The 24,473-nt window shown below is 42.1% G+C and overlaps 1 protein-coding gene across 6 annotated transcripts; it reads left to right on the plus strand.

Annotated features, from left to right (window-relative positions):
- Window positions 1-838: 838 nt before the first annotated feature.
- LOC119727005 (eukaryotic translation initiation factor 4E transporter-like) lies at window positions 839-23,926 on the plus strand. 6 transcript variants are annotated; one of them, XM_038198877.1, is made up of 18 exons: window positions 839-1,161; window positions 5,086-5,212; window positions 6,476-6,549; window positions 8,066-8,181; window positions 9,052-9,396; window positions 9,816-9,950; window positions 10,871-11,037; window positions 11,421-11,574; window positions 12,440-12,637; window positions 13,938-14,203; window positions 14,935-15,260; window positions 16,859-17,166; window positions 17,953-18,205; window positions 19,363-19,516; window positions 20,160-20,304; window positions 21,031-21,755; window positions 22,039-22,255; window positions 22,602-23,926. In XM_038198877.1, exons 2-18 carry the CDS (start codon window positions 5,090-5,092, stop codon window positions 22,952-22,954), a joined length of 4,059 nt encoding a protein of 1,352 aa, XP_038054805.1. In that variant the 5' UTR covers window positions 839-1,161; window positions 5,086-5,089; the 3' UTR covers window positions 22,955-23,926. The 6 variants fall into 6 exon arrangements, with proteins under 6 accessions (XP_038054805.1, XP_038054808.1, XP_038054806.1 ...); XM_038198880.1 differs by lacking the exon at window positions 839-1,161 and adding an exon at window positions 1,168-1,240; XM_038198878.1 differs by lacking the exon at window positions 839-1,161 and adding an exon at window positions 1,180-1,328.
- The last annotated feature ends 547 nt before the right edge of the window (window positions 23,927-24,473 follow it).

Consider the following 24,473-nt stretch of genomic DNA (forward strand, 5'->3'; position numbering starts at 1 on the left):
ATTCTCGACCATAACCTAATCTAAAAACACGTTAAAATTGTGCAGCAGCAGGATTCCAGTCAAACCAGTGAGTTTGGCGGTTTTGAGACATCATCTTTCATTAAAAAAAAACTTTTTCATTTTGCCGACGCGCATATATATGACTACGGTGACGCGCGCGCATACCAGAAACCGGAGACTTTTTTTTTTGGCCTTACATATATAATTTTAAGCTGGGGCAATTTGGGGAGGGAGGGCCGAGGGCCGGGGAGCTTGCGTGATTTGTTGGTTGGTCCATGGTCGGTTGGTTGGTTAGTTAGAGCAACGTAGTTCAAACACGTTCACACGCCCCCGTCAAGATCGACCCTCTTCTTATATATACCTCGAAATTTGCTCCTTTTTTTAAAGCTTGCATCCGCGTTTGTATTTTATTCTCTGAATATGCTGTACATGTACCCTTATAAACCTTGCATGATGATGCCCCTCTTCGTTGCATCTGATTAAGTAGTTACAAGCTACGAAAGCTTATGCACACTTCACTCTAGTTAGTCATTTAAAGTGATAGTATTATCTATTTGATTTTGTGCCTCCATGGCCTGACTAACACGGCTGCCCACCACTTTTAGTTCTAAATATAATAAAATGTTAAATGCAGGCCTTTTTCCAAGCATGTTATTTGAAATTTAAAATAATGATGTGAAAGTTTCAAGCAATTTGAGATTTTGTAGCGAACCATCGCTTGTACCTTTAAAGTAAGAGCTCATCCCAGCCTCTACGCCTGTAAATTAGTAATAATCAATTTACGAGAACCAGACTGACGAGGCAAGGAAGGTTAAAGGTCATGCGCCTGTGGTAACTTGTTTACATCCGGGCACTTACAATTGTGCGTGAATAAGTTTGATTTAGACTGGTGAACTGTTGTCGTTTAAACCCTTTAAATTCCGTCAAAATGTCATGTCCCTTAGATATATAACCGTCCGTTCCCCCTACGCTCTGATCCTGTGACAGTTTTATTTTATCCTTTTTGTATTTGTCGACTGTAAGTGTTCAAGAAGTGCAACACAACGGTACAAAAATACGAGTGAAAGTTGACTAGCTTCGCGACGTGGCAGGGAACGGCGCTCCTGAGTGTTGTGCGTGCACTCACCACAACGAAGTGCGTGGCTGTCTTTCCTAGAGCTGGTAATTCACTTGTCGTCTGTTCTTTGTTTGTGGCCGTCTCCTTCCAAATTCCTGGCATTGTAATAGTCAGGACTAACGGGTGAAGATAATAGACAGTTCTCGTTGAGTGGTTCGCTTTCTATGGGGCATCATGATTAGAATTTTGATGCTTGCAGGCAGCCTTTTCTGTGAGTTGGCCTTAACTAACCAGTAACTGTTCACCGTTTGGTTTTGTCATTGTATTCGGTCTAGGAAAGGTAATTGGGTAGTGCATGTGTATGAGTGATTACAGCCTTGGTTGCATGGGTGAACCAAAATGGCTGCTGCCTCTGCCTGCAAGCAATTGAAGATGTTTTTGTGGTAAATGTAAACAATTCACATGCTTTTCTTGTAAGAAGAGTATGGCAACTAGGCCTAATTGACTTGGCATGCTTGGGCCTAAAATTAATTGAATTGTTTTAAGTTAAGACACCTCTTTTACATTCATGATTTTTTTGCTTTCATAGCCCCATAAATGTGTCTGAACTTTTACAGCCACACAGCAATACATGCTGAATTACCTGAACAGTCATGAAAGTTGTGTTTTTCGGAAGTTGATTGAAATCTAGAGTGTTTTTTTTTGTTCACGTGATATTTGGTATGGAACTTGGATTAAGTTGGAAGCCCTCATGCTCATGCGTACTTAGTCCAAGTAACTAGGACTCTACGAATCACCTTTTTAAAATTACATTTGGACATGGTCGGGTGATGGTAGAGTCCTAGGTGCATAGCCGTATTGCGTTACCAATAATGTTTTGTTGCCATTTTCACTCGTACCCCCAATCAAAATCTTCAGATTTCACCCCAAAAACAGTCCTCAAACTGCCTGATGCGCCCCTGTAGGTTTCAGTGGAAATTGGAAATACAAATGGTGGTGGTTAGGTTCACATACCTTTGGGAAGAAAAGAGGAATTTCACCTTCAATTGTCATAAACGCCTTGTTTGAGGCTGCCATTTTGAATTCACGAAAAGTAGACTTGTATATATGGCTCTGGCTACACTGTATCCTGGCAAGCATCAGACAGACCAATCACAGGACACTTTGATTGGTCACCTGATCAATCACAGGGCATTTTAATTGGTCAGGTGACCAGTCAAAGTGCCCTGTGATTGGTCTGTCTGATGCTTGCCAAGAAACGGTCTACATGGTCTAGCCAGAGCCATGGACAAGTCTACTTTTTCTGAATTCAAAATGGCAGCTTCAAACAAGGCGTTTGTGACAAGGATGTTTCCCGAATTGAAGGCGAAATTCCTCTTTTCTTCCCAAAGGTATGTAAACCTAACCACCACCATTTGTAATTCCAATTTCCACTGAAGCCTTAATTCAGTGTCATTAGTCTGGTGGCTGACTATGGAAAAATGTGTAGTAAATAGGGACTAGTTCCCGGTTCATGCCACATGTTTCTTTTGGCACAGTTGATTGATGCAGTACTGAAGAGTTGTTGGACTGGTTGTTTCAGGTGCCAGTCTATTGTTTTGTGTTGCATGTTTTCAATACCTTAAGATTTGGGACTCTCATACACAGTATTGAGAGTCCCAAATTTTTGGACTAGTCTAATCCTGAGATCCCCTTACTTACAACCTGAGATTCTCTGGACAATCGACATAGTCAAACATTTTGAACTGCATGTTTTACCAGTTTAAATAGAGTGCAGCACCCATGTTAACTCGGCTGTTGAATTCCACATAGTTTTGCATGCTTACGTGTACATCAGAAATCCTACAGGTTGCCTCTTTAATGATCGCCCTCTCAAATCTAGATCCTTCTAATTCTACAAGGGGAATTCTGGAGGATTTTACAGTATTTTAGGAAGGTACATGTACATGTATGTACATCCATGGCTCCATTGCTTTGGACGGAACTTGGCGTACTTTAAATGAACAATTGGTTGCCTGCAAAATGGTGGACTTTGAAAAATTCAAGATGGCTCCAAGCAAAAAAAGAAAGAAAGAAAGATTGAGTTGCAGACGGCCCACTGAATGCAGTAACACATGGAAATTGACACCACCTGACACTAGGTGGCACTTTTTCATGGTGACATGATTTGGCTGAAAAGAATGACAGTTTGATGACAAAAGAAACAATTTAAGAGGTGGGGGTGTCACACACCACGCCCTCCTGGCAGCAATGCATGTGACTGAATTCTGTGGCAGTTTCAGGCTTTTGGGCAGTGAATGTATCACAGCAGTACAAATATAATCTTTGTACAGGTTGTACCCACGTTGTATACATCAAGTAGCAGTACAGCCTCGTCTCCATAGACTGTGTGTGCATTCCTTCACTATCGTGGCCTTGTAGAGTTTGAAACCGAGGCTGATTGACGATTCAGAGCGTACTGCACACATATTGGGAAGGCTGCGCGCCCTACATGTATATGCGCTCACGTTATGTCTTGCACGTCACATTACGTACTGTTCGAACATTATTTTCAAGACTGCGTGATGCCTGCACTTTATAGATAAACAATAGTATTGTTTCTACCCCAAGAAAATCCTTCAAAATTGAAAGCACTGCGTCGGGCGTTAAACGCTTCGACTGCAGTCTTAATTTAAATCTCCAAGTGGGAGATTTAAATTACACAATAGTGGGAGATTTAAATAACACAATTCCAGGGGTTAAGATTGCGCAATACATGATTGAAACCAACACGGTGCAGCAAGATATTACCCATGGGAACGAGGTTGGCAGCAGTGTACATGTACTTTGTACATGTACATGTACAGGCATCCATGAACTTGTTTTTTAAATTTGTGTTCTCATAACATGTATGTAAGTTCATGTATGTGTCCATGTGTATTCATGGATAAGGATTACTGGTAGTTTCACACCATTTGAATGCAGTTGCACATTGTGTCACTTATGCACACTGTACAGTTGCATGTATTGTATTTATTACACCATCCATGTTTAGTGTAATTTAACACATCATGTATGTACATTTAGTCATTTTGTTCATGATTTGGACATGTAACCTAATAGGCCTATGATTTGTGTGATGAACGTTATCACTACTTGCTTTACATGTAGCGTGACTTGCCGTCTCAGCAATATGTGCAAAGTAATGTTCTAAATATATCATGTTTTATTTAGTTGCTAATTTGTCATGGTTATTACTTCGACTTATAACAATTCAGCCTTTATTTTATGCACTTTTGTAATGTATTGATCATATATGGGCCTGGTATAATTTTACGCAATTATGCAGTAAAATGCATGTAGTAAATGAATACAACTTCTTATGTACATGTACATGTATGCTAAATGTACATGTACCTTCAAAGAAAGGCACATTCTGTAGCCCTCCTGCTACTTAAACAGTCACAGACAGTCAAAATTCCCTTACACTTCCCCTGCTACACTTTTAACAAAGGCTAGTCACCAGCAGTCAGATCATATGTCAAGCAAGCACTGTGACTAGTCAAACTGGGTCAACAGACAAAGCAGGCAAGTTGTGGTAACAGCTGTTTTAATTAGCACTCACCGGGAGTCAAAGCATAGCTGAATCAAGCTACTCAAACAGTCCCAACCATTCAATCCTACCTTATGTAGGCTGGGAATTCTTAACTGTTGAAAACATTTTCTTGTTTAATTTTGACTGAAAGAACTACTTGGTACAGAGTGTACATGTATGTTTGCAAAGGAGGGTTAAATTTGAGCTTTATATTATAGTGGGCATCAAGCCCCATAGTGGCTTAGCTCGTCATATTCTTTCCTAAACCCTTCAAAAACTTCCCAACAACCATGTGGATTATGAAGGCTGTGGGAGGTTTCCAGTTTGAGGGGTGTCTCCATCAACTTGAAATGATTGACCAGGAGTAAAGTTTGATTGGGTCAACAACTCCCACACAGGCCTAATCTTACCGCCTCAGTCATGCCTTTGTTTTGCTTCTTATCACATCTGTCAGGAGGATGATTAAGAAGTCAGAGCCTGACGGGGAGAGTGGAGAGAAGGAGGAAGAAGGTGGAGACAAGAGCAAGAGAGGACCTGAGACCCCTGCCAAGGCTAAGATAGTCAAGTGGCAATATGATGCTGTAAGTTATCTACATGTATACTATTAGAGAAAAGTCACACATGTCCAACATTATGCTGCTTCTTTCTGTAGTTGATCAGTATGTCAATACCAAGGTTATAAAACAAGCATCCAAATATGTAAGCTGTTTGACATACATGTATGTATGCGCTGTACAACTTGTACTCGTCAACAAGTTCCTCACATGCCCTTTAGATTTGGCTTTTGTTTTCCTGATGTTTGCAGCTGCTATAGATGTTGTTAATTTGTTATCAACCTCACTTTAGAGGTACATGTATATGAAGTGTTCACAATTCAGAGACTTGTTGTTCAAAAATTCTGACTTTTGTTACCTGAAATAGTTTTAGGCAATTCCACACAAAAGTGGACATGGCTGAATATTGAACAATTTATGAAATCTTCCGAACTACATGTACAAGCATCACAATAAAAGACCTTTTGTTTGAGTGGTGTGTATTTGTAAAAAAACAAAACCTGCATATTGGGTTTAAGTATACATGTATATATGTATGCAAAAAAGGAAATCGATAGTTCAACCAGTATGAAGACAACGGCACTCAGAATGTTGAAGAATGTCAAAATACGATTGCCCTTTTGCATTTGTCTAACTGTATTCATCATCTAGTATTGTGATGCAGATTTTGATATTTATATCACATAGTTGCTTTCTTTTATCTTGTCTATCATTACTCCCTGGTAATTCTACTTGATCATTCATATGATGGCTGTGAGACACTTTCATAATCTTCCAGGTGTTAAAAATGTGGAATATAAAGAAACAGTTGTTGGAATCTGTAGAATGTCTCATATAACAAGAATAAAAACACATTTTACAAAGAACAGCAATAGCCAATATCATTGGAGTGTGTAATTCCATGCAAATCAAGAATGATGTATTTGTCATGTCAACTTTGCAAGAAGAAATTCCTGAAAACTATGAGGAAACCATTTCTATAAGTTAATAAACAATTGCATCTCGTGTCAATGCTAACTGCTTTGCCTAAATTAGGATGTGGTGTTCTCATTAAAAAGAGAGTGCATTCAGTACCCAAATAAACTCATGTAGGAATCCTTTAACATTGTTAAATAAAAGTCATTATTATCTTTTTGGGTAGTGCACATCCAATTTGCACTCTGCAAGGCTCTCTTAAATAAGAATTCAATCAATTAACATGTCTATCAATTACAGGTGTGGCTTTCTGCCCCCAATAATGACAAATCACAATTTGTACTATGTCAAGCTTTTCTGTGATGTCATTGACAGGAGACACTGTACAATCTACGAGACAGCCCAGCCAGCAAGAGGAGACCACTGTGCTTAGCAGAGGAATATTGCGAGTGAGTATAGTGCTGATACACTGCATGATTAATAGTCCATTGCAGTCATTGTTGATCATGTCTGGGGCAATTACAGTCTTACATCTGCCATGGATCCCATTGCCTTACCATTCACACCTTAACTGTTGCTCCCTGAAGCAAAGTCTCTCTGGAACGTTCTTCGATCCTCCAAAATCCTCCACTCTGCAGGAACCATTGACACAATCTCTACACCATACCTTTAGGTCACGAAGTAGCCTTGGTCAAGGCGCTAGTTGTTATTCATCCAGCCGTAGCGCGGTAAACGATATCCTCGCTAGCGCTATGCATGTGGTGCATTACAAATACAGCGCGAACAGCGACCTCACGCGGCCACCATTTCTATGCAAATCAGTTGGACCCAATCTAGCGCCTTAGTTCAATCGTCGGCAAAAGCTTATGTTTTTCTTTATTTTGTGCTGGATTTCTAGCGCTCGACCTCGTATGCGAATACAGATAAGTGTAGGCGGGGCTAATATGTGGAGTGTCCAATCACACCTTGGTAAATCCGGACGTCATAAAATTATTTGCAGCTATTCGCCTTTTGCGGACGTGACAGGAACCACAGTTTTTGTGCATTGGTGCCGTGTGCAGAGACACACAACGTGTACGTGTATGGATTTATGTACGGTGCCACGTTTCACTGTGCAAGTTTCCACGCAACGATCGACCAATAAGAAAACGACATTTAAGGTCAGCTAAGGCTATTAACATAATGAGCACCTCCCCCAAATCTCACATGGACGATTGAACCAAGGCGCTAGATTGGGTCCAACTGATTTGCATAAAAATAGTGGCCGCGTGAGGTCGTTTTTTGCTGTATTTTTAATGCACTGCATGCATAGACATAATGACTGCATGCATAGTGCTAGTGAAGATATCGTTTACCGCGCTACGGCCGGATGAATAACAACTAGCGCCTTGACCAAGGCTAGTCACGAAACTGCGTGTAAAGTCATAGTGGGCTGCTTCTACATTCCCCAATCCTCCAAAATCCAGCCAGACCCTCCTGCTGGACGTTGAGATCTGGGAGGGTTATGGTTAATACATGAGAGAGCCAAGTGTGTGAACAAAAGTGTGTGAAGAAAACAGGGTGCTATGTAACCTGACATTTAGATAGAAAGAAAGCCAGTTTACTGCTTGACATGCTGGCCCCAAGAGCCAGCCTTTTGTCTTGTGACTGACTGAGTAATTGAGTATTAATACAGGTAATGTCCTTAGGTAAGACATTGGGCTTCATCTCGTCTAGGCAGGCCTATTCTTGTTCTAATCCTTGTCCATGTATACCTGCATGCATTAGGCATTTGTCATGCCATGGTCTTTCCATATGTACCACTCCCCATAATGTCAGCATTGAGGGGCTACTTGTGCCTCCTTTATTTGAATGTTGGAGATTTACAATGAACTCACTTCTTTTGAGTAAAGAACAGACTGGATTCCCGAGGCGAATTGATGAACCTTATTTATTGATAAATATGTCTAATTTTTTTTTGTATAGTGAGAGTGGTACATGGGATCCGGAGAAGTGGCATGGTGCGTTATCAGGCAAGAGGTCACGGGGACCTTCACCTTTGACCCTACAGGAAGGCGGCAGGGACAGAAAGAAATTTCCAGGTTTGATAGTCTCAACAAATTTCGATATTTTTTTTTAATGTCTCTTTCCTCTCAAGGCACAAGGAATCAACATTTTCCTTAAACCTAATCTTCCCAAATCCTCCAAAATCCTCTTTGCAAAATGGAGGATTTTGCAGGATTGAGGCTATATGGCAAAAATGTATAGCTGAGTTTGGAGGATGCACTGCATCAAGGTCTTAGGCCGGACCTTGTGTTGTTTATGCTCAGCAGTGCGTAAAGTTAAGCCTAGATTATACTTGAAATCCTCCGCACTGCTCCAGGATGTCACTGGCTCTACCTCAACACATTCACAGTGATTGCCGGAGGATTTTGTAGGATTGAGGCTGTGGTCACCCCTGCAAGGACAACACTCATTAAATAATGAAGGATTTTGCAGGATTGAGGCTGTATGCAATTTTTACATGTAGGCAGTTGCAGGATTTTGCAGGATTGAGGTTGCATCCTAGCAAAAAACCCAGGGAGTTAGGGTTAAACTCAAGTCTTCAAATCAAAGACATGCAAACACTTAAATACTGTGTGAACATGATAAAGATATGCCACTGTGAAGGAACCAACATTTTTGTTCTTTTCTTCTAAGAAGAATCAAGCCTTATGTAAAGTAAGTGATTGGACTTGACCTTGCAGATAATATAGCCATGCTGGATCATAAAATATAGTGTCAAATATTGTGCATTCTGAAGATTTCTTACATTCAGACTTCATCTTTTTCTTCCAACTTGGCTGTTTTTTTGGTATGATTTTTGCATGAAATGACAAATGGTTTAGCCTGAAAGCAAAAGCAAGCAAGCGCTGTTGGAGTACCAAACGGGCTCATGACATGAAGATTCTTTGGTGCTTTCCATACCACAGGTGATGTCAAAGATCGTCTGAAAGATGACAAGGATGGCATCATCCTCAGCCCCCAGCGGCGCAGCTTTGGCCACGGTTGTAGCGTCACCACCCCACTCAACACCTCCCTCCCAGCCCACCTGGGACCCAACTTTACTGAGCGCGGGGATGCGGGCAGCAAAGATGCCATGCCTCGCAGCGTCCCCGCCCGACGTATCGGGAGTGGTAGGATCATCACGCGTAACCGCTCCCTGGACCAGGAGGAGGCAGAGCCCAGGGATCGGAGGGACAGTGGGAGATATGAGGACAGAGGAAGAGAGAGGATGTATAGTAGACGTGGGAGCTATGGCAATGCAGACCGCTCATGTGAGTATTTCCATCTTTGTGAGTAGCTTCCCTGGGTCGACCCAGGTAAAGGCATACAGGTGAGCCAAGAGAGCCTAGCTAGTCATACATTCATATGCTGTCATGATTCTAATGCGATTAAATGTCAAAGGTCATCCAGTTTTGGGATTACAGCTTTGGTTGTTGACATTGATGTATTGAAAAACCATAGCCACAAACAAATATGCCCATGTTTGACAGTCTAACTTAGCTTAGTCTGCTTTTCCATCATTTGCAAAAATTGAATAGCCTCCTGATTCACAGTAAGATCTGTCAAAGGCGCCTTTTACATGTCTTCGGCTCAACCACGTTGTAGCCGTGTCCTTCGCAATTCAGCTTCTCAGCTGTGAGTAAGGATGATTAGCCCCCAAATTATCATTATTATTATTATTATAACCCAGGGAGAAGCTCAAGGCAAGAGGAGCCTGAGTGGTTCACAGAGGGTCCTGAGAGCCAATCAGATACCATTGTGCTTCGTGGCTTCAGCAGTAAACTCATGGATGACAGTGGTAGTGACACAGAGGCCAAGGAAGCAGGTGGGTTGCACAGGAACAAATTCAAACAAGAAAGCTTTATGACACATTTAGGTCCTTGTACTAAATCATGCTTGACACATAAGAATGCCTATTTTAACCCAAACCCCAATGTATATATTGTAGTACACAATTCTATTGAGTGCTATTTCCTGTACTAATAGTTGTACTCGGTGAATATAGTCTTAGTTCTCAAGTTTGATTCACCTAATAAGCTGTATCTCCTAATGTTTTGAAGTATTTGGTTACATGACTCTGCTCATATATCGCACAGGTCTCAATCTTAAACCCATTATTCATAAATACCTAAGACAGTTTACGCATTCCTATTGGTCGAGAGCCCGTCACATGGCCGGTCTTAAACGGATGATAAAGACATGGCTAGCTGGTCTTAAACACTTTTCCAGTGTCACATGAAATTTGGACTCCCATGAAATCCGGTTCCTTTTAACGTTTCATTGGTTGAACGTTCACATTCCTCACATATGCATGCGCAATACCACCATGTGAATCAGTATTTCATAGTCAGAAATTCACACTACACCAAGCCCAGCTGCGTTTTGCATGAAGTACGCTCGACGCGCACGCCAATGTCCTTATAAGGTAACGAGTTGTGGAGGGGCATTCTATATTATAGTCAGAGGGGTGTTTTGTAAAACATGAAGTAAAATTGTTGAACAAAATGGTTGGCAGCATTTAGTTTTTGCCTTTTTTGATTTTTGGACCGAAAAGATTTTTTTTTTTACCGAAAAGGTATTTGTGAATGTGAATAAATATGTGTTTGGTCAGTATTAAACACTCTGTTTAAGACCAGTGGGAGTCTGGATGGGTGATAATTACCCATCCAGACTCCCACCGGTCTTAAACAGAGTGTTATAATACCTCCCGAACACACATTTAATGATGTTCGTCTTCCTCACCAGGACCATCGGTTCAGAAACGTAAAGGCAGCACAGAGACTGCAAGCTCCAGCTCCCCAGACCTGTCCCGTGAGAGATCAGAGAACAAGCCCAACGCTAGGGCCACCACACCTAGCAAAGAGTTTGACATCAATGACTTCTTCAAGTTTGCAGATCAGATCCCCATGCCGGTTAGTATGTCTTGGTTTATCATACTGAGATGCATCTATCATTGTATTCAAGATACAAAGAACACAAGCAAACATGCATCTGAGTTGAATATTACTCACAGACCCTTAATCTATTTTATATCCTATACTACCACATGACTTGTAATTTATCACACACACACAGTTAAGCAGGCATGCCCAGGGTTGTACGCCCACTTGCAATTACTGGATTTCCCCTGCAGACGACATATTTGTGCTGTATTTTCTTGTGCCCCTCAAGTTTCCGTCAAAGCCCACTTAATCCCTGCCTGCCAAACAACTCTACAAGTAAACTTCAAGCCTGAGAGAGTAAGGGTAAATTTGTCTCATGTTTGTAACGGCACTTTTCCTGCTGCTGGTCACAGATGGTAGCAAGCCCTGAGGAGACCGAGCGATCAGGCAAGAGCCGTTTCAGCCATCTCTTCACATCCACGGTCAATCGCAGCAGGAGCAACAGCAACAGCCGCAGTAATAGCAGGAAATCCTCACTGCATGAGGATGAGTTGGACTTCTTGAATGGTGAGGGTTTGAGATTGTTCATGTTCATGATGTTGTGAGACACTCTAAAGCCCTGTCCGCACTGGACTTTTTTTGGTCAAACTAACCGAGACAATGGGTACTTTTCCCATTTTAAGTCCAGTGCGGACAGCCTGGGACGTTTTCCTCTCAGTTACTTTTCCTGAGTCCAGCGGTTACTTTTACTGGCCAACTGCTGCCCAGGAAAACTTCCCACGCGCCCAGGAAAACTGACCAGGTCACTTTTCCCGAGACGATAAGTCCAGTGCGGACAGTATCGGTAAAAGCGGCTCAGGAAAGCGTACATCCGGCCCGAGCGCCCTGTTATGCATACAGAGACCGCACGAACCTGCACGTGCAGTGGCCGAAAATTTTGTAGAAACACGCTGCGGTGTATCATCAAGTCCGAGCGGTAAAATCTCGTTAAAATATATATTTCAACGGACAAATACATACACAGAGAAGAGAGATCATGTTCTGAGAATTAAATTGCGGAAAGTCTCTTTCTCCACCGATGTATGTTATTTTCTACGATCCAAATTCGTCCTGTTACGCTACTGAGTCATGCACGGAACATCATGGTCCGGTACCGTACGTAGGCCGTAGTCACTGGTTCCTGGCCCACATCATAGCTTCGATTCTGTAAGCATGCGATGGGAACCAACGAATACTGATGGCACTGCTGCCGCACGGAACATCGTACAGCGGCATGGCTTCGACGACGTGCATCACAAATGGGTCAGAATTATAGGCCTTTTCGTCAAGATTTAGCGTGTCAAGATGAAATAATATCGTGTAAACGATTATGTTGTGCATGCAAATGGCGTGTGTAATATCCAGGACCATTCCTATTTGTTTTCTTTGACAGAGTTGACTGGTCGTAGTAGTCCAGCATTGATGTCCCCTGCCTCTGTCTTCACTCCTATCAAGCCTATGGGTGACCACACCCCCCACCGTCATCACCGCCAACACAACCATCAACAAGACATGTCTGGCCAGACACAGCATTCTCTGCTACATATTCTACAGAGTGGCCAGGGACGAACCATGCAGCAGAGTCACCCTGGTAAGTCATCAATTACTCACCAGTGTTGTAGTCCAGTGCATCACAATGCCTCACAAGGCCATCACAAGTCATCTAGTCTAAATTCAAGCCAAAAACTATCCAAAGGAATTTCGACAATAGCATTCCATTCCTAATACCCATGATGTGACTTGTGATGTACTTGTAACCAGACTAGTGATTTACTTGTGCTGGATTGGACTACAGCACTGTTTCTCACCATGGGATTTTGTCTTGGTTGGATGTACTGAAGGCTAGGAGGTGGTAGGAATGAGAGAATGTACATCAATCTTCAATTCTATAGAAGAGATTGACAACGCAATGTACCAACAAGTGCTTAACCCAATGAAGCCACTATAATCTCAATAATTAACGTCCTGCTTATGTTGGTGTTCAGTAAATCACAGATGTGCCATGGAGCTGTGTACCTAAAACAATGTCAACAAATAAATTCCAATTAAACTTGTGTGCATCAAAACAAAAACACTAAAAAAAACCCTGCAGAGTCCTTGATGCCTTATGTCAAAGGAATACAGTTGGACAACACCTTAAAATGGATGTCAATTTGTCCAGGACGCATTGTGAGTAGAGTTGTATTTGAATCAATCTCAAGTACCATCACACGTCAGGTTACAGGTCATCATTGGATTACATTTTATTTGAACAGCTATTCACTTGAGACTGAAAGAGTCTTAATAAAAGTAACTATGATAAGTAGGATTTGCACTGCCTTGACAACTTGTCTGCTCTGTGACTCTTTCGCCTTGCATAAGAAGTTGATGTCATGTAGAATGTTGTCATGTGTCTTTTGTGCATTTGACCTATTTCATAACACATACTCCAAACATCAATACACATTTAACATTATTTTGTCTATGTGGTCATGTGAATCACACGTGTCATTTGGAATGAATTGGTCAAACTCCTATATTAAAAGATCCTACGCTGTCTAATGTCTGTCTGTCTGATGTCTGTCTGATGTCTGTGTGTCACATATTTTTTTGTAAAAGGCAAAATGCAAGGGTTTATGGAGAGGCTTAGTTTTATCATAAATCTCCATGGTTGTATACATATGCTCCGATTTCACTATTACACTTTTGCTATTACGTAAAACATAACGTTGATCCTTTATTATCGATCATACAAATTTGTACGATTTAAATATGCATTTTGAAACCTGACTCAAAAAACCGTGATTTGATATTACACTGATCATTTGTAAGACACCCAGCTAGCGGGTGACACGCTAAGCATGGCATCCTGCTAGTATTTACATATAATCAACTGTCTTTTCTCTTGACAGCCCCTGCAGGCCATGTGAAGAGCCTGGCTGAGATTGAGGCCAGTCTAAAGCAGACCTCAATCACACCACAGCCAGCCCGTGGCAGGTCAACCCCGCCCAATGTGCCCCTGGTACAGCCCTCAAGGCCCCCTATCAGTGGAGCTGGTGGTGGAGGTGTGGGGGGACTGTTTGCCATGATGGGAGGCCAAGCTAAGGAGGATCAGACAGCATTCAATCGATTGGTGTCTAGCATGAGAGCCTCAGGTAACCTGCCTGCAGGCAAGATGGTAAGTAGACAGGTTATCATATGGTGGCATTGCAACATTTGCATCCTTCCTGAAATCTCTGTTTATCTTTGAAAGACATTTAAACAAATTCCCTCATGTTGGATCTGTTGAAGATTGTTTCTTTTTAAAGTGAGCATTTTAACACCTTTACTTAAATTGTGGTGATTTTTGCTCTGCCTTTTGGGTGGATCTTTTATAGGCTTAACACAACAAATCCTTGCACTATATAACCAGTTTGCGCTAGGATTATTTTGACATGACCAGACCCAGGCCGTCATCTGCGGGTAGCACATCCTGATATTTCCGGTCTTGCTCGCTGCGAGCGGGTCGCAGACAGATATTTCTGGCCTTGCTCGTTGCATGTTTATCTGTCATCCAACGTGAACTGGTTAAAGGAGATTTAAAAATGTGAAACAAATTGTCAGTATGTGACTATATCCAAGCAGATCCAAGTTCAAAGTTTGGCATAATAATACAGTTGAGTTTTACAATTAACTAAGCCCAAAATATTTCTTAATCTTTGCTAGTAGCATCTAATTCTGCATTATCTTTTTTTCCATTGCACTTGAGTGACTTGAAAGACATACTAATTGTTGCTACAAAAAGCTTTTGCACCCGTCAGATTGAATTGAATAGCCTACAGAGTGAATCAATCTTTCAAAACAGCTAGATTGTCACTATGCCCCTGTTATTAAATCTCCCATCCTTTGGTTCCATTTCTGTCCTTGTAGCCACACCCAGTAGAGGGTCGTTCCCTATCCCCCATCGAGGTACAACTCCTACGTCAGCAATTGACCCCCTCCCCTCAGCCCCCCTCCCAGATGCTCTATGGCCCCTCCCACCAGCCCTCCCCTCATCATGGCATCAGTAGCCCCCGGGACCCTGGCGCTGCTGCTGCAGCTGCTAGCATGGTGGCCATGATGGCTGAAAGCCAACAGCATCAGCAACAACAACAACAGATGCAACAACAGCATGGGATGGTGATGGGAAACCAGGCAAGACGGCCACCAGCGCAGGGGCTACCCCCGACCCTACTGGTGCCTGATATTGTCAACAGGTATACAGATATTATGTTCTTCTTATAAAACTTCTATTCTGTGTACATCAAGATTTAATATGACAATAACATTGACTTAGTATCACTGATTCACCCTTAATCCTATCAGGACTGGAGGGGGTGGGGGGGTGGCCAACAAGGAAACTTTATGTAATATCTCTGGAATGTCTCAGCAGATTGACATGAAATTTAGTAACAATTTCCTATTTTTTTTATTGGGGTTGCATTTGGTATCAAAGTCATTTGGTTTCCCATGCCATGGTAACTGATTAACTAAACTTAGCATCATAAATTGTAGTTATTTTATAAAATAAGGGAATTACGCATTTTTGTCACTCAAAAACATGCCACCCCTAAAAAGGGTAATACAGCCCCCTAGCGGTGGCCTTGAGAGCCAATTGTGGACATAATTGATGGATAAATACTCAACATCTTTGCCATATTTCCAAGCATTTGAATAAAAGAATTTATTATTATGCCAAAAACACTGGTTTTGGTAAAGCACCCTCTTGTGGTGGCCACAGCTCTACCACATGAAGTTGTATCATAAAGTGCCAGCCAAATGAACATTTCTGTCAAATTTAAGAAAAATCCGGCCCCAAAAAAGGAAATTCTGAGGGGGAATGGGGCACAGCGTGCCCCTCACTGGTCCTGAGGAGACCCAAAGTACATGATCCTGCTAGGATTAACATGGTTCAGAGCATGCCTTTTTGTGTTTATCTTTGGTTTATTTTCATTTTCTAAAACAAAGATAGTGCATTTACTCTTATAAATAGGCCTTAATCAAACTTGAGGCTGCATATCAATTATTTATATTCAAATGAAAAAATAATGGTGATCTAAAGATAACACTTTTACCAGTGTTGTAGGACTCGAGTCCAGGACTCGGACTCGAGTCGGACTCGAGTCACATTTTTCGTGACTCGGACTCGACTCGAGTCACATTGGAAAATGATTCTGACTCGAACTCCGACTCGACCATGATGATTTGGACTCGAACTTGGTGACTCGTGACTCGAGTCATGATTTTCATCAAAAGAAAAAACATAATATTACGTATTTGTGCGACGAACGTAGCATTCTTTTCTACTCCATTGACAAAACACGGAAAATCATATCCAGGGGCTGCGCATGCACGCCTTGCGCCTGCACGACAAGCACCAGGGCCCGGTGTCATGCCAAAAAGTGTACAACCACATGTACACACATAAGGTAAACTATATACACTGGGATTTACTTAAAAGACAGAATGGATGATTAAAAAATAATTTTAAAAAATTGATTAGTTTGGTGAACAACTAAGAACAAGTGACTCGTGACTCGGACTCCGACTCGAGGCTTGTGACTCGAGACTCAGACTCGAGGCTTGTGACTCAGACTCGGACTCGACATTGGTGACTCGACTACAACACTGACTTTTACAGAATACTAAAATACACATTTGGAGTGATTTATTAGTTAAAGGGGCCTAATTAAATTGTAACATTAAAAACAAGATTCTCCCTTTACAAAAAAAAATATCTGTTATTTGGCAAAATGTTTTTAAAAGTGGAGTTTGGTTTTAAAAATTGTTTGATTTGTGAAATCTTTGCCTGCAGAGTCCCTTCCCCCATTGACCAGGAAGTCATGGCCACCTTCATGTCCCAAGCCCCTCCCTCCTCCCATGACCGCCAGCCTCATCTCCTGAAGCCTACACCAACCAACCAGCAAGAGGTCATGAATGCCCTCCTGCAGCAAGCCACTACAAACCCCACCCTGGCCGCTGCATTACGCCCCCCTGGTGGGGTCACACCCCAGGGGGTCATCAGCCCTGTGGGTCGGGTTCCGTCACCGGCAGTCCCTCAGGATTTGTTGCATCAGGCGTTACTTCAGCAGCAACACACGCCTAGAACCCCCTCACCGATAGGTCAGTCAGTTAACTAACCCCAATCCTTCTAGAACCTTCCAAATCATCAACAGTTTCTTGCTGGAATTTGTGTAGGATTGAGGGAGGTAGAGCCCAGCTACTGTTACTCTCTATGAGGCTTGATGCCCCACGAAAATTAAAGTATCAAGAATGTAGAGTTTAGGTTCTTGCATGGTGGAAGATATGGAAAGATTCAGGTAGGGTTCAAGGAAATATTCAATGGAGTAATGGTTAATGTCTGTGTAGTTTCATTGCATTTAAAAGTTGATGTCTCATGCAGCAGCCTTGACTTGATAGTGGTTAAGATCCTTATTATTTTAGGGCGACATGATGCAATAAATGGGCTTAGAAATAGCATTAAAGAATCAGTCATATGCCCTTATTTGGCAACCCAATTTGGCTTAGCACAATTGGGTCTTATTTGATGACTCTACTTACAATAAGCAGAGAATCTCTGCTACAGTAGAAAATCTTCGCTAATGGTAAGAATGTTTCTTAGAATTTTGCTAGGAATATTCGCTTTTGTCTTTGCATACATTGTATTATTTAGGATTCGATGCTTATGGCCTCTATGGAATTACTGTGTTACTACTGTAAGCACAGAATGATGTTCATTAGAGCAGAATTCTGTGGTTAGTAGATCAATAAAGTTTGTGCCTTTTAGTTGCTTTTAACAAATTTATGTGTTGAGCAGCTCAATGATCTTAATCCAGACATTATGTGGTAAGCGTATTTTCCCTCAAGTAATTATTCACCACATATCTTCATTTTGAAACCCCCCTACAGCTTTTGGACAGCAGTCACCCCTCCCTGGTGGCCGTAGCCCCATTCCCTTTGGCCTGCCCGGGGCCACATCACCCCTCTTACCCAACGCCCGTTCCCCGGTCATACCATCTAGCCCCACAGCCACCCCGATCCGCCCACGTGTACCCTCCCCACAGGAGCTGGCTAAGCACACCCAGAACATCCTGCAGCAGGCATTGATCAAGAGACAACTGGAGTTACAGAAGGAGAAATTCATGGCCAGAGAGTCGGCAAGGTTAGAAGCTTTCAATTACACATGTGCACTTCATTCACTTTCCAATGCCCTATCCAAGGTGCTGATGACTGCTAATCCCTTCCACAACAGTTTGAATCACTTCCACAAAGCATTGTGCGTAGGTCACTTGTCATAAACAATGTACATGTCTACATTTCATGCACATGGGTCATGTGCACATGGCATTGCTGACCATTAAAATTTATAAGATCTATGAAATTCAATTTCAGGAGTGCCCTTGGGAAGGGCAGTAGAGACAAGTGAATGCATTCCTTTGATGTACAGCTCATCTACCTCTGACTTTGTGTCCACTCCACATATGTCAAAGCTCGCTACTTACTTTTTTAAGGTGTAAGAAATTATATGATCCTTCTAAGCCATTCTGAGGAGGTTCCTGATCTGTACAGAGTCTGGGTACAAATACTCATTCAACATTTATAAAGAGAGTAATGGGGAATGCTTGGTTGTGAAGATGCTATGGTTTTGTGCACATTCGGAATAAAAATTAGTTGTGCGTACTTCGCGCCATATGCAGGTGGTTGGATGCTCGCGTGCTCGCGTACACATGGAGCTCTCATGGGAAGCGAGAAACAGGGATGTGATTTCTCCGTTTTTTTCCGGAAATCCGGGTTTTTGGGCCTCAAAAGTCCACCAACGTGAATCATGTGAATCCGTTGAGAAAATAGGGGGGTAGAATGTGCTAGTTAATTATTCATAATGAGTTTTGCTTGCCGAAATATCCGAAATTTACTTACGGACATAAACTTTGTTGATCGATATGTATGCCGCACGCACATATTGAACACCCAATGTGAGAACGAAGTTGAAGACCATGCGTTGCCATTAGTGCGATTATGTGATTTTTCGCTCGGGCCCGAGGTTGTGGTTATGTAGGTCTAGTTCCTGTGTCGGTACTTGAGATGCACGTGTTGCGCTGGTCAGGTGTGCAGACGAGTGCAGCATGGTACACTGGTACCCTTCGCGTGCTAACAGAATCAATGCTATGAAGAAGGACCGGAACCAGTGACTACTGCAAGTACTCACAGGTTCGTTTTCCGTGCGTAATCGGCCGAAGTTGGATCGTAAAAATAGATAAAATTATAAATAGATAAAATTGAAGATTACACAAGTGGTAACATTTACAGTTTGGTTGTTAGTTACAGATCCAAGTCTCCAGGACCAGCTAACCAGGGTCCTATACCAGCCTTCCCAGGCCAGATGCCACCCAGCTCCATGGGTCAAGGACTTGGGTCTGATAGACAACATCAGATACCTGCTAGCAACGTCAACCCTCCACAGACACCAACAAAGGTAAGGCCTAGACAATCTAATCTATTGGATACTGTATCATTCAAGATGGGCCCAACTTCACCATGTTGTGACCTGTGATCAAATGTTACAACTGACACAAAGGGCTTCCGGCTTCCTTCTGTCGAAAAGAAAGGCTTGAAACCATTCTCCATACAATCTTTTCTCAGGCATTTAACCAGCATACGCATGAAACAATCAAACAGTGCAGGCAATTAAATAAGTACAAGCATTTGAGACCTTTGTCACAAGAGAAGGGAGTAGTGAAGTTGGGCTCTTTGTGTTCTCATGTATTGGTATGTCCATGCACTGGCTGTGAATTGTGATTGCACATTGAATATAAAGACAAAACCATTTAAAAGGACCCCATTTTCTTGAAAGTTTTCACTAGGAAATGATTGATTGTTATATAAGCTACTTAATAACATAGCTGAGCCACTGTAAAGTTACACATAACTCAATGCTCTGTAAAAGTTACAAGTATTTAGTATGTGCTATTTGGGTTTTCACACAGTGGAGGATTTTTTTTTTTTTTGGGGGGGGGGGGGAAGGTGCCTAGCAAAAGTGCCAAGGAGGTAGTAGTTGGTGTAATAGAAGTGTATATGCAATTCAAAAGAAACATGTTTGTATTTTGTTGTTTGTGTAGTCAATGCCGAAGATGAATGCCACTGCGTTCACGCCCACGTCAGTGATTCGCAAGTGGCATGAGACACGGGCTGAGGCTAAGATGGCTGGCAATCCTGAAGCTAAGACAGATAGTGAACAGAAGGATGCTGAGGGCAAATCCAATGGTGAGTCTACACATTTGAGATTCTGGTGGATTCTGTGCATAACTATGTCTTCAGCAGTAAATCAGTGTGTATATCAGTATTGTTACTGACTAATTTGGTGCTACTTCTGTTGTGCATGTTGTCAGTTCATTTTTTTCCACTGCATAGTTACGTTGATAGTGTAATACAGGCCAGTATATGCAGCTGACACAACATGGACTGCACAGGTGGCTTTCAAGCTAATACACTGCACGTTGAACACGTTTAGTCTGAAATTGGCAAGATGCTAATCTCTGTCCACAAGTGCAAAGGTTTTGAGCATCAGATGTGACCTTTGCCTATCATGACTCAGCCACACAGCTTCATGAACTGTCCATGCATGGTCTCAATTGGTATCTATACTATGTATACATTCCCAAGTTGAAACTGTCAAGTATCTGTATTGGTATACTATAATTGGCAAAGCATTCAGGGGGGACATGACATCAACTTTTCATAATTTGAATTGGACTATGTCATTTTAAAAGACCTGCTCTCTGATAACTTCTCATCTTCTAAAAGTTTTGGATTTCTTTCTTGGATGACTTAATAGTGTTATGTTTGCTATGGAGGATTTATGTGCAGTTCTTTCATGAAACAGACAAGTTGATGGATTCTTAGGAAATAATCTGTTGCTTATTTTATCTCACTGTATTCATTAAAGCACTGATCTAAAGCACTGCCCATTCTTTTGAATCCTTTTCGTAGACATGATGCCAGGGTCACCTCAGCGTACCCCTTCCAGAGACAAAACAACGCCCAGCATCCTGACCCCAACGGTAACTCTGACCACTGCTACGCCCCCACGATCATCGGCATCCTCAGAACTTACAGTCGGTGGGGATTCCTCAAGCATGGACGGCAATGCTATGAAGCACGATGGTGGCTTATCACCCATGCACAAGGCCAGAGTGCTGCATAGTGGTGAGCAAGGAGGAGAGCAGCATGGCACCCCACCAAGACCGCCAATGCAGCAAGGGGAGAACCTGACAAGTCAACAGCAGCAACAGCAGAGAATGCAGCAACCGCAGCAGCCCATGCCCCATTCCTCTCCATCTAGACATGCTATCAAGCACCCAGAACAGCAACACCAACACCAGACTAACCAACAACCAACATCAGACCATAACTTCACTGGGGATAGAAACCGGCCCCTACGTCAGCCGGCCAGACCTAACAGTCACTCCCCAATCCCTCCAGGCATGGGTGGCCATCGTGGGGTCTCCCCTCGACCACCATTTGGCCCTGGGGGCTTACCCCCTCGGATGAATCCTAACATGATGGCATCGCCTGCTGCTGCCCAAGCTCAAGCCCATGCCCAGGCGGCAGCCCTGGCTCAAGCCACGTTGCTTCGTGGAGCGCTGTTCCAACAAGCTAGTGGTATGCCCCCACCTATGAGAGGTGCAGCACCATTCCCACAAATGCAACAACAGGTACATACTCTAACATCTCTAGACTTCCAAACTTGAATAATCAATCATGCTAGCAACAAACATTACAGGCAGTTGGAGGTTTTTGTTCACAGTGCTCTTGACGATGTATTTTAATTGTTTTGACCTATGAACCTGCAAGAAACAAGACAGTGTCACATCCACATCACTGTATATGTGATCACCTGGAAAACTGAAATGCACTCACATATTGAAAAGATGAATCTTGCGGTATCATGTCCATCCATGGATTCATTCCAGCGGTTTGCTTCTTTTTTCCTTCTAGGCTCAGTCCCGTCCCAACGTCCCTCCCCCAATGGCCTCCATGCAGATGCTGCTGAATCAGATGAATGCCTTCCCAGGAGCCAACCAGATGGCTGCGTTAGTAGCAGCTGGCATGCAGCAGAAACAGCAACAGCAGCAGCAGCAGCAGCAGCAACAGCAGCAGCAGCAGCCTCAACACAGACCGCCACATAGTAACCAGCAGCAGTTCAACCAACAAGGTTTGTGACAATTCAGTGAACAACCCTTCAAGATCATTCCACATTCACCAGGAAGTATATTTTATTAGATTTGCAGTCTAGCCAGTGACTCTGCACAGTGGAGGATTTTGGAGGATTCGGGAAGCTTCCTGTCACAAAGCCTGTGGTCATCTTAACCATAAGATTAAGATAACAGTTTATATATTTCAAAGATTTCAGTGACATGATATCAAAGGAAAAGAAAACTGTAATAGGTATCTTTACCCGCTTGTGGACTGAGTTTTGAGCATGGAAGAGCTTGGACACAGTATGTTGTGCATTTTTATACTTGGATCCTTTGATGAGCTGATTTCTATATCTCTTTCAGATATGTTCAAGCACATGTCAGAGATGTCAACAGGACAGCACCAGTCTCATCAATTCCAACAACAGCAGCAGCAGCAGCAGCATCATCAGCAGCAACAACAGCAGCATCAGCCCCACCCTTCCCAGCATCGCACACAGTTTGCCTCCCCACCCCAGTCCCACAACCACATTGATGACAGCGGTATTGGTATGAACGGCAACGCTGGCAGACACTCCCCAGTCAACCAACTTGCCAAGTGGTTTGGAGCTGACGTGCTGAACAAACCCCTGCCCCAGATGGGTGCCGTGCTGCCTCAGGGACAGAAGGTCATGTCGGTAGAGGAGCTGGAACGCCAACAGCAGGTGGTTGGTTGAAGGTTAGAGATCAGAGGTCAGCGGTTAGGTCAGGGTAGTAGGCTAGTTTAAGAGGTGAGGGTCAATCAAGAGAGTATTTCAGTTGTGTAAAAAATATTTCAGTTCCTGATACAGCTGGGAGTTAAAGGTCATCTGGTTAAAGGTTACCTGAAGTCAGGAGTCATTAATATCTGGTGTAGTCTGAAATGACAGAATACAAGTGTTTGCATGCACAGGTGCAGTCACTCCAGTAGTGACTTGGACATTTATTGCATTTTAGGACAATGATCTTTCACTCATTCGATTTTCACTGTTGGACAAACATAACATGTACACATTTGTAAAATATGTAAATTATTGTATTTGTGCAAGTCCCCCCCCCCCCTTATTTCCATGTTGGTGGATTTTTTTCCATTTTTTTGGTGTTGTTGATGGAAATGTTGATATTCATTGTCGACACAAATAAAAATAGTTGAAGCATCAAATTGTTTTCTTTATCTTTGATGTTAAAAGTGAAATGATGTGATTCTCAAGAAAGGATGTCCTTGTTTTTTTAAGATGATGATAATTTTCGCTGAAAATAAGAAGATTGTTTTCGTTAATGCAGAAGAAATTCTTCACTGAATGTTTGCATTGAAATCAAAGTGTAGTGTTCCTGTAGTGCAGTAGTTTAGATTGATGTTCAGTGTGTACTAGTAGCACCTTTATGTTCAGTTATGTGTAGTTTCTATCGTTTATTGAAAAGTGTGTTGAAACTCCAAAAAGAATTTTTGAGAAGAGAAAAGTTGCTTTACTACGGAAAATCCGCAAAAGTTGAGTAAGTTTCCTGATGTCCAAGCAAGATCAGATAGTTTTGTATGTGAGATTGGTCATTGCCGTTATAACTTCAATTTGTTTATACAAAGAAAAAAAAGTGAACATTAATGTATATAAACAGCAAAAAGATTTCAATGTTCAAACAGTTGTAAATATTGTATTACTTTTGTCTTCTTTTTTTTGAAAGAGAGAAATAATTACAAAAGAAGCTGTACCTTGAAGAAGACAAGTGAAAGATTAATTCCTCTCTTAAAGGGGGAAAGAATGAATGTAGTCAAAGTAGTTGTATGTGTTTGTTAAGTTGAACTTGATGTTTATTTCTTGCAATCTGTAATGCTGTTTAGGTTTGTTTTGTTTAAAGTGGTTATCTCAACACTAAGTATGTGATTGTCTTACTGAAATGATTGCATAACGATACATTTTGTTTGGGCCCTTGCTTTTTGTATCACAAAGTGATGGTTCATTTGTATTCGTGGTTCTTTTTCAACACATTGTGGAAATGTCAAACTTTTAATTTAAACAATCCAGGGAAGGTATGCAGAGGTAAGTTAGATTTCAATTACTGTTAACTTTTGTTGCGTTCATTTGGTTGTAAATTCTTGTACATGGTAGCGTCATAGTGATGAATGTACCAGGAGCCATCATGAACCACATGGAATGCATGGAGGTATGGATGTAGATATGCGTTTGTGGATGAGAACGTCATTTGCACATTATGAAAAAA

The sequence above is a fragment of the Patiria miniata genome, unplaced genomic scaffold (assembly GCF_015706575.1).
Source record: "Patiria miniata isolate m_02_andy unplaced genomic scaffold, ASM1570657v1 HiC_scaffold_2, whole genome shotgun sequence".
Classification (NCBI taxonomy): domain Eukaryota; kingdom Metazoa; phylum Echinodermata; class Asteroidea; order Valvatida; family Asterinidae; genus Patiria; species Patiria miniata.